Source organism: Tauraco erythrolophus, chromosome Z (genome assembly GCF_009769465.1).
Source record: "Tauraco erythrolophus isolate bTauEry1 chromosome Z, bTauEry1.pri, whole genome shotgun sequence".
NCBI classification, from domain to species: domain Eukaryota; kingdom Metazoa; phylum Chordata; class Aves; order Musophagiformes; family Musophagidae; genus Tauraco; species Tauraco erythrolophus.
Genome location: NC_141496.1, coordinates 76,680,417 through 76,695,013, shown reverse-complemented (window position 1 = coordinate 76,695,013; position 14,597 = coordinate 76,680,417). Strand labels below are relative to the sequence as shown.

Sequence of the window (14,597 nt, the reverse complement as noted above, 5' to 3'; positions counted from 1 at the left end):
TATCTATTTAGTGCATCGTTTTACATGTCTATTCCCTAGTCTTTTTTTTTTTTTTTTATTTCATCTGTGCAAGCTTCCAGCTATAAAACTATGCATCATTTTAGAGATTCAGAGCTAAGAATAACTCAGCTATTATTGTTTTCTTCCCCTGCTGTTATTAGACTCTAATTTTCAGTGGCTTCACTGAGTCTGTCTGTGTCAGTAGATTATATTAAATGGGAAATAAAAACCTTCATTAAGTTGTAAAACTGCAGTCTGGTTGATTAATACCCTGAAGAAACTTATTTTCAAGGAATCCTAGATAGGAACACAAAACGTAACTTTTGGAGCAAAAGTGGACAGACATACATGGGAGAAAATACGAGTATTTTTATCCTCATGTAACATATTCACCAAAACCAGAAATTGAAGAAAACCTTTATGCTTTTACCATTTTATATGAGTTTGATACCAGAATTAGAACACGCATCAGAGATAACACAATTTCATTAAAAAAAATTCTTTACGGCAGTAAAACTGATCAGCAGCCTTATTTACCACATACTTCTAGATTGTTTAGTAAACAGAAAACTACAGAACCACAAAGTTCAAGTATTTTAAATTTCTACTTGAACAAATCTCTCTTAATATTTCAGACTTGCAAAATCTTGTCACTTGATTTGCAAAAGTCCAAATCAATCAGTCTTCCTGTCCTTTAAGATAAGATACAAAATTGTAATGGCAGGTACTATCAAAAGGCAAAGCAAATTCTACCATAAATACAACACATTCAAAGTTGGAGGAATCAGTTTTTCAAGAGGCTGAAAACAAAACCCAGATACCTTCAACATCATATCATGCTTTTGTAGACAACATAAATTCTTCCACCAAAATCTGTTTTCCTTGCACGCCCAAGGTGAAAAGTTTCAAAATCTGGAAGTTCATTTTAGAATTTCTATTGTGCTTGTAAACCAGTTCTAACAAGTTCTAATATTAAAACTTAAAATTCTCTTTTCAGTGCCACAGTTGTCATACAACATGAACAAATTTGGGCTACAGCACTTTCAACTAAGCTTTAAAAATGACACCAGCGTGAAAAAAGACTTGCACTGTACCTTTTATCTGTGCCACTAGCAACTTCCAGGACTGAAGGGAAAGGTACAAAGCTGGCTTAACCCCATAACATTTAGTCACTGAAATATAAGCATGACTAAATTGTGGCACACACTGTTTTTTTAGTGTTTATGCAGACAGAAATACGGAAAAATCATGTTTTCTCCTCAAATATATACATGCATCTCTCTGTATAAAATGCATGCAACGTACATACAAAAGAAAGCAAAAGTTACTGGAACATATCTAATAGTTATAATCTTTCTCTTATAGGTGTCCACTCTTTCCAGACACCCAAAGTTCAGAAAACAGGTCAGTATACATCGCTTAAACCCACGTACTTATCTAATATGAACTGAAACACTATGAAGTGTTAAGATACTGTCTTGCAGAAACATTTAAATATTTATCTTTCCAACAACTCATAGGTTAAGTCCTTATTTCCCACAGAATTTAGTTTTATCTGTTCAAAACAAAGAAAGAAAAGAAGTTCTAAATGGCAATGTGACTCATGAAAATAGTCACCATATATAATTGCACCTTAAAACCAAACCAACCACACTTAATCATCTTAATATTGCTCTGTCTACCAAAAGGTAGGGAGAGAAGGAGCTGGCTTATGGGATCAGCTTAGAGCCAGCTGTGAGCACGGCAGAACCTTTAACATCAGCTGCTCTTCAGTACATAGGCCATTTTTGCATCTCAGCGGTTACATGGCTACCCAAGAGTAAAGATTAATTGAAATCCCCGTGAACAAAACATTTGCTGAATGATCAAACAGGCATGTTTAAATCAGACTAAAATTCTAGACTGCCAAGGCTGATAGCACCTCAAGGAAAACAGACACGGACCCATTTACAGCATCGTCTGACATGGTGATACAACTCAACTCCCACAGCTGCCTTCAGGCCCAACAACTGTCAGGAGCAGTCACGGTGCTATCAGGGCTTTTATCAGAATGCATACATGTTTAAGGTAAGAGAAGAAATTGTCTTTAATGTATGGAATTTTGATTTAACACAATTAGACTAGCAGCCTCACTGGATAGCAGGTTTGATAGACAGGTTTGATAATGGACATGAGATGAGGCCACAATAGAGTAAATCCTCCCAAAATCTCGGCAACAAAAAAAATCCCAAACCATATTAGAGAAGGGTAAGAGCCTCAGGACACCCACCTTACTGCTTTGTAACTGTTCACGTAAAACAGCATGTCATGCTATTCATGACAACAAACAACTTCCAGAAACACCAGCAGAAAGTGCATCTGATGTACACAAAGGTTTTCAAACTCAATGAAATGATTTTTTTAAGAAACATAAAAAGCAGAACATCTCCTGAACACAGGCTACAGGATGCTGTAATAGCCATGCTACTAAAACAGGTAATCCATATATGGTAAGAATTTTTCATCTCCAGTTAACCTGTAATGGAATCGTCACTTGGTAGTTCTGAACCTAATATACTCCCCAAACACCACACTACTTTCTTATTCAAGCTAATATAATTGGCCTCTAAACAAATCAAAACCTGCTTAAATGGAACAGTGTTTGGGTCAGTAGCACCATCTTTTAAACAGTTCACAACTTTTTTTCACCATTTAACTGAGACCAGAGTGAGGGGACAGGTACAGGACACAAAAGCCCAAACCCCACAACCCAAGATAAAATCCACAAAACTCGAAATGCCAGCAAGGTAATACATCTTGGAGAGAATCAATCCACATGACAAACTTTTTTAAAAGAAAAATGGTTACAGTATCCCAGAAGGGGATGAGAGGAAGAGAGGTTACACAAAAGCTCGTCTTCTCTGACCTGCGACGGGCATTTTATTCTTGCCAAAGCTACCTGGTTTATGAGGTGAAATGCAGTATTGCTTATTCTTTCGTCACCTGGTAATTTTTAGGAAAACAAGCTTGAGACCTCTACCACTGTTTCAAGTCATCGATAGGCAACAAGTGACTGATCCTCTTCAGTCTACAGGACTCTAGCCTACAGGACTGTCAAGCTAGCCCAGATGGATTCACGATCCTGATTGATAATTTGATCTCTTAAATAGCTGCGTAACGGAAAGAATGTTAGTCTAGCTTTTAAGAAAAGCTTAAGCTTGCTTGCATTGTGACATGTTTACCAACATCAAACAGTCTTTTCTCTTTCCCTCTAGCAAGGGAGCTTTCAGACAGAACACAGAAACCCTAAGAGACAGAAAGGAGGAAAGTTGAGTGAAATTGATTTTACAGTACAGGAAAACAAAGGACAGATTGTTTCATTTTTTTAACCAGTGTTTAGCTTTTTAGTCTGTGTTTAGAAATCTGAGTTCTGACTTCCAGAAAACACTGAGACAAGAAATACTGCTACGTTCAGTGTAAAACTTTGAAAATAAGTCTCTCATTTAACTATGTTCTTTGACAAAGTTAGGTATCAATGAAAAAAAATACAGCTAAACTGTTTTGTTTTTTGTTTTTTTTTTTTTTGCCTCCAAAAGAATAGATTAAGATGACCTCAGCTATGGCTAATAGAATAACTAAGTTGTCATCAAGTTCCCCCCCGGTTCTCATTCTTTAGTTATTAGGTCATTTACTTTAGCAGAAGGAGTCCCATGCTTTTTAAAAGCATCGACAAAAACTTGCAAGGCCAAAGGTAAGAAGGACAGAAACTCTTAACCTTAATGTTCTGCCAGGAGAGAATGCCTCTTCTTACTTAGTACTCTGGTGTGAAACACTTTTTCTGACCTACTTTTTTCTATGAGATCACCAAATTTTCAAGCATTCACCCAAAGTAATCATCTAGCTTTGAGAGTGGTGGTGGAGCAGCTCCAGGGAGATATGGTGGCAAGCAAAAACTTCCTGTTTACGCTTTCTGGCAGTTCTGCATGCTGCTGAAGTTTTTTTTGGCCAAAAGATGGAAGTTGTCATTTCATGAAAACATTGCACCTTTTAGGTGGAAGCGAGGCACAGCAATCACTGCAGCCACTCTGACAAAAGCAGAGTGAGGAAAGAATGAAAACTGTACTCAAGGAACTAAAATGTTTTTAATGCTTTACTCAGCTCCTGAATCCAAGTAACAAAAAGAAGGGATTTAACTGGTCATAAAGCTCTATAAAAAAAATCACTGACAACAAAAGAAGATGAAATCAGATTGGCTAGGTAAACAAGCGAGCCTTGACCTAATACTGCAATCCACCTCATCCTCTGTTATGTTAAAAAAGAAGTCCCATTTTACTGCCTCTTATGGAATATAATACTATAATCTCTTAGTGAAAACAAAGACCTACTGACATTTCTAACAAAGTCTAGTTCCTGGCATTTCACGTAAGTAAAACCATCCTTTGGGAAACTAAGCTCTTTTGCAAGTTCATGAATTTCAAAGTAAAACTGGAGCTAACATCTTCATTTGCAATACGCAAAGGATAGGATCATATTTTAAAGCAGCACTTCTTCCTTTTTACAAATATAGTTTTGCTTATATAGATTTGTTTATTTGCAGGGGCATGCAGAGAAGAAAGGCTTCAAAATCATAAATTATCTTAATCATAAAAGCTCTGCACTTTTTTCTATTGCAAGCCAGCCATAAGAATCACTCTGTTATTCCAAATAATATATACAAAAATACAACAAAGCCAGAGCAGTGAAATTTACTCTTGCAACAAAGCCAGTAAGAAACATGACATGAAAACATGCATTTATGAGACATACTAGACAGAAAGCGTGAGCTATTGTAGAGAAATGGAATGGGACACTTACACAGTGGCTCTCTCTCAGGGGGTCCTGATGGTTACTATGTTCTTAAACCATCTAGACAGAATAGCAGGCTGGGCAGAAGGGAGCCACATACAATCCACCAGATGACAATGCTACACAGTGTAGACACCAGCATAGCTAGGAGCCATCTAAAAAAGGGGTTGGAGGGGGAGGAAAAGATGAACAAAAAATTCAAAAGCAAAAGCTATCGGAGCATTTTAGCTTGTTTCAAGTTCTTCAAAAGCATACCGCTCTATAAACTTTGCCAAGCATTTCCTTACTTTCTATGACTGTAACAAACCATGCAACAATGAATTGCCAAATATATCATCCGGGTGTTGCTGGAATAAAAGCAAGCTTCCTGAAATCCTCACTGGAGTCACCTATTCCAAAGAAGGTCTGTATCACTCTTCTGAGAACAAGCGCATGCTGGAGCAGTGCATCTCTGACCACTTGCTGCCATCTCTGGCATGGTTTGATCAGCCTGTAGGCATACGTCCTACTTCACCATCACATGTTTTACTGAACACTAGATCGGAGCCAGATCAGTTCGTAGGAAACAACAATTTATGTCAACACCCAGATGATGGGGTGTATTACCTTCCTGTGTCCAAAGCAGCAAAAGCTAATTCGTACTCCTTTGCCAAAGGTGCAGAATATTGCTAATTGCTAATTAGAACATATACAAAGTCTCCATTCAACAGAGCACAGAGAGTTTATACAACCAGCTTCAATAAACATTAACAAGCGTTACACACAAATTCCTTGCAACTTAAACATAAGCAATGCCTCTAGCCCTCAAGGACTGTAAACATCCCAGCTTCTGGTGCTCATTTCCTTCCCCCCCCCCCTCTTTTCTGTGAAATAAAAGTACATATTGGATTTAGAAGATTCTTTTTCTTTGCTTAGATAAAATTAATCAATTTCACTGCAAGGTTAATTATTTTTAACAGTGTGAACTAAAAGGGAAAAAGACTGACACCTCTTCTAGTAGGGAAGACTTCTGACTCAGGCAGGGCAGCTAAATACTGCTAGCAATGTTTTGGTTTAACAATAGTAACAAAGAATGTAAGTTACACGTTCATTTTTCGCCATTTCAGTACAAGCTGCAAACCATACAAATAACTCAAGGGAACGGGAGGAGGGAAATTCCAACTCCCTGTCCCACAGTGCACACTATAAAAACCACCTATAAGCTGTAGATCAATTATTCTAGTTCTACAGAAGTACAAGCTAACTAGTTTTAACTAGAGCAGTCATGCTGCAGAACGCTTCATGAATGGAATAATATTTTAATAGCTGATAGACTGTCTGCGTATTAAGACAATAGCTCTGAATAGGTTATCATACAGTCTACATTTGTTCTATGAAATATACAGTAAGTGAGGTCTTTTACAACCAACCTTTATTACATGACTTGAAGTACCTTTTTTGAAAAGATATTATGAAGTGGAAACTAAGGCACTATGAAACTAATGTACAAGGCAGCTGTTTCTTACTGTGCTATTTGAGGTAACTGAAGTCATGTGTTTGGGGTTTTTTTTAACACCAGTTGGGTGCAGGCTTTGTTCTGTATCTGTTGTTTCTTATATGATTGCCTGTGTAAATGGTGAGCATGAACAAAAGAGAATCATCTAAAACAAAAGCAGAATTCATCCATAGCAATGTATGAGGGTTTCCAAAGATGTATTCCCTTTACCTTCAGCATATTCTTATTAAACGCCTATCACTTTTTCTAAAACTCTGATGACACTGTTTGGTCTTAAAAAAAAGAAGAAAAAAAAAAGGCCAGTAGCTAGCAGCAGTATCCTGCAAGTATCCTGCACAGACAGACAGCACAACAAAAGCCAAGTGCTTTGGTGCTGTGTTATTGGCAAAAATTTGACAGCCAGGGGTCACCATTCCTTTCCTAGCAATCAAATGAGATCTAGATACATCTTGCAAGTCTTGCGTTCCCTTGCAGTTTATTTAAGGGCAGAAAGAAAGTTTTTCTACCTACAGTTGCTACAAGCTACAACGGATGCAAAGGTGACTACAAACTGTCTTTTGCAGGTGGTGTTTCAGTATTTGCCTAAAATAAAGAGACTAGCAAACCAGGTTCCCTGACAGAAATGCACTCCTTTTGAATTTATTTACTGAAATAGTGCTACTCCCTGCCTTCCAGATCTACCAGTCATTATCCCAATGTCCACAGGATTTAGGGAAAGTTCCTGTCCAAGGAAGAGGAAATGAAAGGAAGCCAAAGGTTCTTCTTTCAACTCTTAGGTAGCTGACTTTACTTCAAAGAACAGCGTGTACCTTATTTCAGCCAATCAAACACCTCCACATGGAGTCATATTCTTTCATTTTGGTACTACCACAGGAAAGTCACGGGAATGTTTGCGATTAAACTAAAAGTAAAGCATTCAGAAATACTATGAGAACTTGTAAAGCACAGACTACTGGAATCAAAAACAATGCAGAAAACTAGAAATTGAGTAATGCAGTTCTTTAACTAAGTTCTCCTGCCTCCTTAGTGCTTACGAAGCCTTCAAAGAAACGGTGAATCTCACGCTTGTTTCATATGAGTAAAAGCAGCCTTGGCAACAAACTTTTGGGGCAAAGGGAAGTATGTATAAAGAAGAGGATAAAAGTATTTCTGGCATTTATACATTCAGAAACTGACTTACGCGAGCGGAGATGCAGTTGGAGCTTTTGCCTGCCTTCTACTTTTCAGAGCACGAAGCTTATCACCTTGTGTTACACAGTTTGTTTCATCTTCATCACTGTACTGCATAAGTGGAGGTGTGGAAGGGATAAATCAAGATTAAAATGCAGACGTTTAGACATTTAAGAATTAACTTTATCTTAAATCTTAAAGTTAGAATTATCCCAACAGAAAAGTTTTCCAGCATGAGATCAAAATAAATTCACTTGCATGAATACAATTCTGTCCTTCTCAGTTTCCTGTTTGCTGCTTTTAAATCTGTAAACCATTAAGTGATGTCATGCATTATATGCACCAGAATGTTATCTACCTTTAAAACAGTGGAAACATATTATCAAATCTTTGCTTAGGTACAGTACAATCTTCACTCAAGTACAGCATTTCCCTCCTTCACTTGTCTTCTTAAAATAGCAGTACTGTTTTTTTTAAAAGGCAGCATCAAAAGGTATTGTAGAAGTTGCAATTACTTAGAAACTAAAAAGAGCAAAAAATCTTTCATCCCTTCCCTTTAAACAAACACAATGAAGTAACAGACAATCCAAAACAAAATCACAGAGGTTTTGTTGGCAAATTGTGAGTAATTTTTTTGTTCTACTGTTTACCTAATTACTAAAGTATGATAAGGATGCTCCAACTTCACCTGCGTACTGCACTTAATTTTTCATACTTGCTGTCCATAACTTTCTGCCCTCCCCATATCCCTTGATGCAAAAAGGGCAAATAGAAAAAGAATCTGATTAACATAGTTTTACTGTACCCACAGGTTTGTTCAGAACCTGAGAGATTCTGAACAGTAGTTACAACTTTTGTAAGAGCACAACATTCAGATGGTTACCAGTTCAATGTCCTTTTGGATGGTTCTCCTGTTCCTCCTGTCGTTAATTGAGATATCATCTACTCCCGACAGAATTCTTGTTACAGCAATTTTACGGTTTCCTTTCAACTTTGCACGGAAAATATCTCCTTCTGTCCAAAGTTCTGCCTGTTTGCTATCGTAACATGGAAAAAAAGAAAAAACTAATGAAAACAAATTAACACCAAAGATTAATAGTGTACAATAAAAGAAGAAAAAGACATCTAGATCTATTTTTGAAAACGTTTATAGTCAATCTACTTACTCCATCAGGAAGTGTTGTTGTGGTCCAATCACTGAACCAGGTCTATTTATTCTAATCCAGGCAATAGTTTCAGCTGCTGTCATGCGATAATGCTTCATGATATAGCAGGCGATAAGTGTGCCAGTTCGTCCAAGACCAGCTGTGTAAGACAAAAGAAGGCCTTCTTTTATATACCTGTCTTCACCTGTAATCTGCTGTAGCTACAGACATCGTGTTACTTGGAAAAACAGTTACTTGCCTAGTTTATTAAACAAACCCGTTACTGATGGAACTTGGTAAGTGCAACTCACCTTTTGAATGCTTTTTTCCTTATACAAGGTTACTACCACTTTGTTCACATGTTTTTTTGAGCAAGGTAACCCTCCAAACTCAGCGACTTCACAAATTCCTGTAAGTCCATCTATCTTTATTTACCTATCTACGAATATGTATATAGGTATGAGAATGATTTATGCATGGGATAACAGCTGGCTTTTTTCCCAAATTCTCAAAGCACCTTCTTGCAAATTGATCAAACATTGCACCAAAACCAGCTGCTCTTCCAGTCCCTCCTCTAACTAAACTCTTACTTTAGTTCCTAAGGAAAAGACAAATTTTGCAATAAGCAAGTCTGGGTACTAGCCACCACAGGCAAAATGTACCCCAGAGTGAGGAACGTTCTTTGCAATGGCCCTCAAAACACTTCTATTTACCTTGAGAAATATGAGAAGAAAGGAGGACAGCTCCACCTAAGTGGCTCCCCTCCTCCATCACTTGCTGTAAATGTTAAACCTCGCATCACCGTCTCTCATTTAGCAAGTGACTGTTCAACACCAGTGTAAAATCTTCAGAATAGTCCAAGAGCCAAGACAACCATGCAGCACTTTCCATGCCTTGTCCAGCTTTAAGAACAGGCTACAGCATTCTACTCTTCCTCAAGAGTAACATCAGGTTGAGAAACATAAGGTAGTCTACACATCATCAATATGATAAATATCAAAGAACATCTTAATTTGAATGAAAAAAAAAAAGCACTTGGACCACTGATACTCAATATTCAGGAGTAATCAATTAAACAATATGCCCAAATTTATCACCTCAGCGGAGAGTAAGAATATGCACTTGCTTCCCAACAGTCAATATGATGTTTTAACCAATTCTTCCACTTCACAGTATATAAACATACAGCAAACGGATGCAGAACCAAGAACAAATTTGCAGGTCCCAGGCAAGCGGGTTAAGAAAAGGCTTTTCTCCTTCAATCACAGCATTATCAGGTACACTAGTGAGACAAAGTTTGTGGAAAACAAACGTCTGATAGACTATTGAATATGGTGTCAGAAGGGAAACATAGGCCCTCTAGAACCATAGAAAACTTTCTCTTTATATGAGCTGCACTGGGCACGGTCAGTGTCTTTTCCCTGGCAGTCTAACAGATATTCAGAGCATGCCCAACACAGCTAGTATAAACAGTTTCTGAAGGTTAAAGATTCCTGTGGTTCTGGAAGAACACTCTTACTTTATGAGGAATCTCCCCAAAAAGCTACATGGGTATTTTCAGAAGTTTATGACTTGGTATATTTAACCATGTATTTTCAGAAAGACCTATAAACCTTGCGAGGACTTAAAATTCCTGCTCAAAAGCATCTTTTTAAAGTGCTAACACTTTCTAGCAGAAAGAGCTATCAATATTGGCCAGCTCACTTTCTCCAGCCTCACTCTTGGAAACAGCTGGGAAGATTTTTCTGAAACTTAAAAAAATTAGAAGATGAAGTGCCGAACAAAAGCATAGAAAGAATTTGTATGGAAAAGCTGCAGTTTGGCAGACATGCTAATAACTAGATACAATGGAATTATCGTGCAAAATACCTCAGGAACTGTAACTGTAAGCATCACTTGTAATATAAACTGTTTTTACACTATACCTTTGCAATGAACGGCTATTACACCTTCAGCATTTTCACAAATATTTAGAAATGTTTTAACTATAGTATCACTAGGTGTGCTTCCATCAGCAAAGAAGAGGTCAAAATGCTCAAATCCAGCATCTGTAAATCGTTTGGCATCATACAGTTTTTTGTTCAGGCGTATTATAGTGGTGACTTTATGTTTCCTGAAGTATGGGAAATAAGCCTCTGGAGCATGGTGGGGATAGCCTAATTGAAAAAAGAAGGGGAAAAAAAAAAAGAGAGTAAGGCTCAAACTGCAGAAATAAACAAAGACTCAAAAACAAGAGATGAAAACACTTTCGAAATAGAACTCATGTTCAACATAAAGAAATAGACTAACCGAAAATGGAATTTTAACATAATCACCTAGGTCAGATACAATTAAACCAAGCATTAAAATTTTACTGCCAGAGTTCTTATAAAAGAAAAAGAGCCAAGGACAAAACACACTGTTTGAGGAATAATTTTTAAAGCTTGTTCTTACTGATAACAATCAACTAAGAAAGCAGTGGGCTTGTGTCCCCCACCTCCTTTTTTAGGCATACCATTTTCAATTTTACTTCTTGAATGAGGTCCACTGAAGGCAATGAATTTGTTTGGTATTATCCAGTTAAAATCTCCATTTTCTGCTCTCTGTCAAGAGAAAATGCTTGGTTTATCATTATCCCTGTATTTTCAGGTTTTTCCTTATTGTTTCAAAATACATGCTAGATAGAAGTGATGCACAGTTTTTGCGAAATGAAGTTACGTTAGTCACCTGCTTTCTGTTCCATTGGGAGGATGTCGGATGCTCTCAACCTCACTTTTCTGGCCTGTGTTCTCCTCTTTCTAAATTAGCATTTTAGAACAACACAACTGCCGCTCTTCAGACGAAGTGCAACTTCCAATTTTAAATTTTTTATAGGTTTCTAAATTATGGCCTTGGCCTTATCTCTGTTCACAATTTAAATCATGACTTTTTACAACACTTTAGAATCTAAGTGTTCTTAGATTCTAAGAACACTTAATTTTCTCTTTACAGAAAACTGCCAGCTTCGCATTTCTGAGACTGCATATAGTCAAAGAGTTGCAGTCCTTCACTGTCACATTTGTTTCCCATGCCTCAAAGTGAATTTTACATGCTTGGAGTTTCCCAGCCCAGTTTCCTTCTTTACCTCAAAGAGTGTTATTATACCTTTGCCTTGTGTTCACAGATACATACTTTAATTGCTCTCCAGAATTCAGTTAGACTTGGACTTGTATGTCCTCAAGTTTCTCATCAAGACTGCTCAGGAATATGCATGACCTCTGAAAGGTGGCCAAATTCCCACTCCCCAGTCATTTTCCAAGGCTTTAATAATAATGGAAAAAAGTACTTATTTCCATTTTGGTTTCTGCTTTCCCCATCATGTTTGAGGCTCACTATGATTAATTTTAATATTCCCTCTCTGACCGCACACCTTTGTTTAACGATCAAAGTTAAAAGAGACAAATCAGAAATGGAACCTAATACTACAAAAAAAAAAATAGCACATACTATTAGCAATCATCTTAGCACTAGTAACAGTAAACAAATCGGAAGATTGATACTGAACACTTACTTCATAATGCTCATATTCATTTACATCAAACGTATTGAAATCCAGGAAACCATACTGCAAAGCCTAAAATTCAGAATACAGCTTTTAACAAAGACAACATGTTTTCAGTGAGGAGGATTTATCACTCTTTTATGTTACTGAAAGCTCCTTAATACCTCTTCTACACTTTCAGAGACATTTCTTCATATATTTGAAAAAATACAGATCAACTCGGTCTTCGTTCTAAACAGATTTGTAAATTGTAGTGTAAGAGAAGTTAGACAAGCAAATCCATTGATTTTAAATTGTGTGAAGATACATAGTCCTAAGCAGACACTAGTGTGGTCCCTGATGTCCTGTATTATCCACAACCATTATATTTAATACTGTATAAAAAATGTAAACATTTGCATAACTGGCAGTTTACTCACTTGTTAAATCAGGAAGCACAAACACAGATAATCCCACATCTCCACATATTTAAAATAATACATTCTAATATCCTCTTTCACTGCATAATTCTGTAGTTTTCCTTGCTGTTCACCAGTACTAAGAATAGCAATTCACCACTCTTGGCATACAAGCACCCAATGCCAAAACATCCAAAAAAAGCTGAAAATCAAAAATCTGCAAGAGGCTGTCTTAATCAGTAAAAACACCAGTACTTGGCAGAGATACTCATAATATAAAAGACAGTAGTAGCATGGAGAGCTGCAGAATTCCCCGCTTCACTACTCATACAGACTATTCAACGCCACGCCACTTCACCGCTGTATTGCTATAAAACACTAGATTAATTTACAGTTTTAAAAAAAGTACCTGCCTCCAAACATTTGTTCTATTTGTATTACTAAAGTAAAACTTGGAAGTCATTAGCACATGCTGCTAATGCCTAAAAAGTATCACTAACCAACTCAAAACCACTTTCAAAGGCTATATTCAGCCTAAAATGTAACACCAGGGGGGCACATAATAAACCTATCACACCACCCTGAGGGATCAGAGGTGTGAATGGCTACATAACTAACCCTCAAAATTCCCTCTTTAAAGTCTTCACTGGTTAGTTATATCAGGTATCAGTTGACTTCTATGGATGCTGTATATAGAAGTTTTGTTACAACACATTAACAAGCTAGGCAACAACGGGAAAATGTGCTCCTGCGCAGCTTTAATTGGATCTTAGCTTCCTAAGCCGCCTTTTTCTGCTGGGCAATGTTTAACTGACCTTTTGCAGTACGAAAAATATTGGTTTACTGACCTTGTTTATTGCATGAAAACAGTCCAGCAATGTCAGATGAAAACTGCAAGTACCAAGGGAAGCATCTCTATAATGACCAAAATGGTAAAATTATCTCATTTTAATCCAAGTGAAAGCAAGTGAAGATATTTCTCTACAACACCTTTAAAGAATTGCTTCCAGATAATTACTATTACAGTGAAATAATTCTGTCAAATGATTACTTCATTTCCCCTACCTTGCACCTTACAATAATAACAAAACATAAAATAAGTTATGTTAACAGATGATCCAAGAGTAAGATTATTCCAGTTATAGTTTTGTTAAAGCTGACACATTCGATTTCTGACATGAAGACTGAAACTGGCATGTTGCAGTGTTCCTGTCAACAAAGAACAGACAACACAAACTCCTTGTAGCAAAAGCTAATGCCTAAATTAATACCATGTTCTAACATACACTCTTAGAACATTTTCTTCTGAAGTACACTTTAAAAAAAAATGTAATACACTGCAAATTTTTTCTTCAAACTCCGTTTAAAAGAAAAACAGATGCTCATTGGGGAACTTCAACCACTCCGATACGTGTTGGAGGGACAACACAGCTGGGTATAAGCAATCCAGGAGGTTCCAGCAGTGAGCTGGTGACAACTTCCTCCTCCAAGTGATACAGAAGCCAGTGAGGAACAGTGCTCTGCTAAACCGCCTACTCACCAACAAGGAGGTGCTCACTGGGGGTGTGAAAGTCAAAGGCAGCCTTGGCTGCAGGGTTATGATATGAGATGGTGGAGTTCAAGATCCTGAGGGCAGGGAGGAGGGTGAGAAGCAAGCTGACTTCAGGAGAGCAGAGTTTGGCCTCTTCAAAGATGTGCTTGGAAGAGTCTCATGAGATAAGTTCCTGGATGGAAGGGAGGCCCAAGAAAGCTGGTTAATATTCAAAGATCACCCCCTTCAAGCTTAAGAGCAGTTCATCCGAATGAATATGAAGGAGGCAAAAATGCCAGGAGGTCTGTGTGGATGAACAAGAAACTCCTGGCCAAACTCAAATATGAAAAGGAAGCATACAGAGGGTGGAGGCAAGGACAGGTAACCTGGGAGGAATATTGGGACACTGTTTGAGCATCCAGGGATGAAGTTAGGAAAATTAAAACCCAAATGTAATTGAATCTGGCCAGGGATGTCCAAGAAAACCTGAAGAGCTTCTTTAAGTACACAGGCA

At 37.5% G+C, this 14,597-nt stretch overlaps 1 protein-coding gene across 8 annotated transcripts in view; it reads right to left on the bottom strand.

Moving 5' to 3' along the window:
• The window catches only part of CDC14B (cell division cycle 14B), a 46,323-nt gene that overhangs the window by 5,332 nt on the left and 26,394 nt on the right, over window positions 1-14,597 (bottom strand). For 5 of the 8 annotated variants that reach the window (XM_086629459.1, XM_086629451.1, XM_086629456.1 and 2 more), the window contains exons 6-12: window positions 13,401-13,467; window positions 12,164-12,226; window positions 11,129-11,216; window positions 10,560-10,790; window positions 8,656-8,794; window positions 8,373-8,526; window positions 7,500-7,600 (exon numbers count right to left, since the gene is read on the bottom strand). In XM_086629459.1, coding sequence (XP_086485585.1) covers window positions 7,500-7,600; window positions 8,373-8,526; window positions 8,656-8,794; window positions 10,560-10,790; window positions 11,129-11,216; window positions 12,164-12,226; window positions 13,401-13,467 — 843 coding nt within the window. Of the gene's footprint in view, window positions 1-4,833; window positions 4,980-7,499; window positions 7,601-8,372; window positions 8,527-8,655; window positions 8,795-10,559; window positions 10,791-11,128; window positions 11,217-12,163; window positions 12,227-13,400; window positions 13,468-14,597 lie in introns of all 8 variants that reach the window. The other 3 variants (XM_086629452.1, XM_086629455.1, XM_086629454.1) reach the window with 1 other exon arrangement.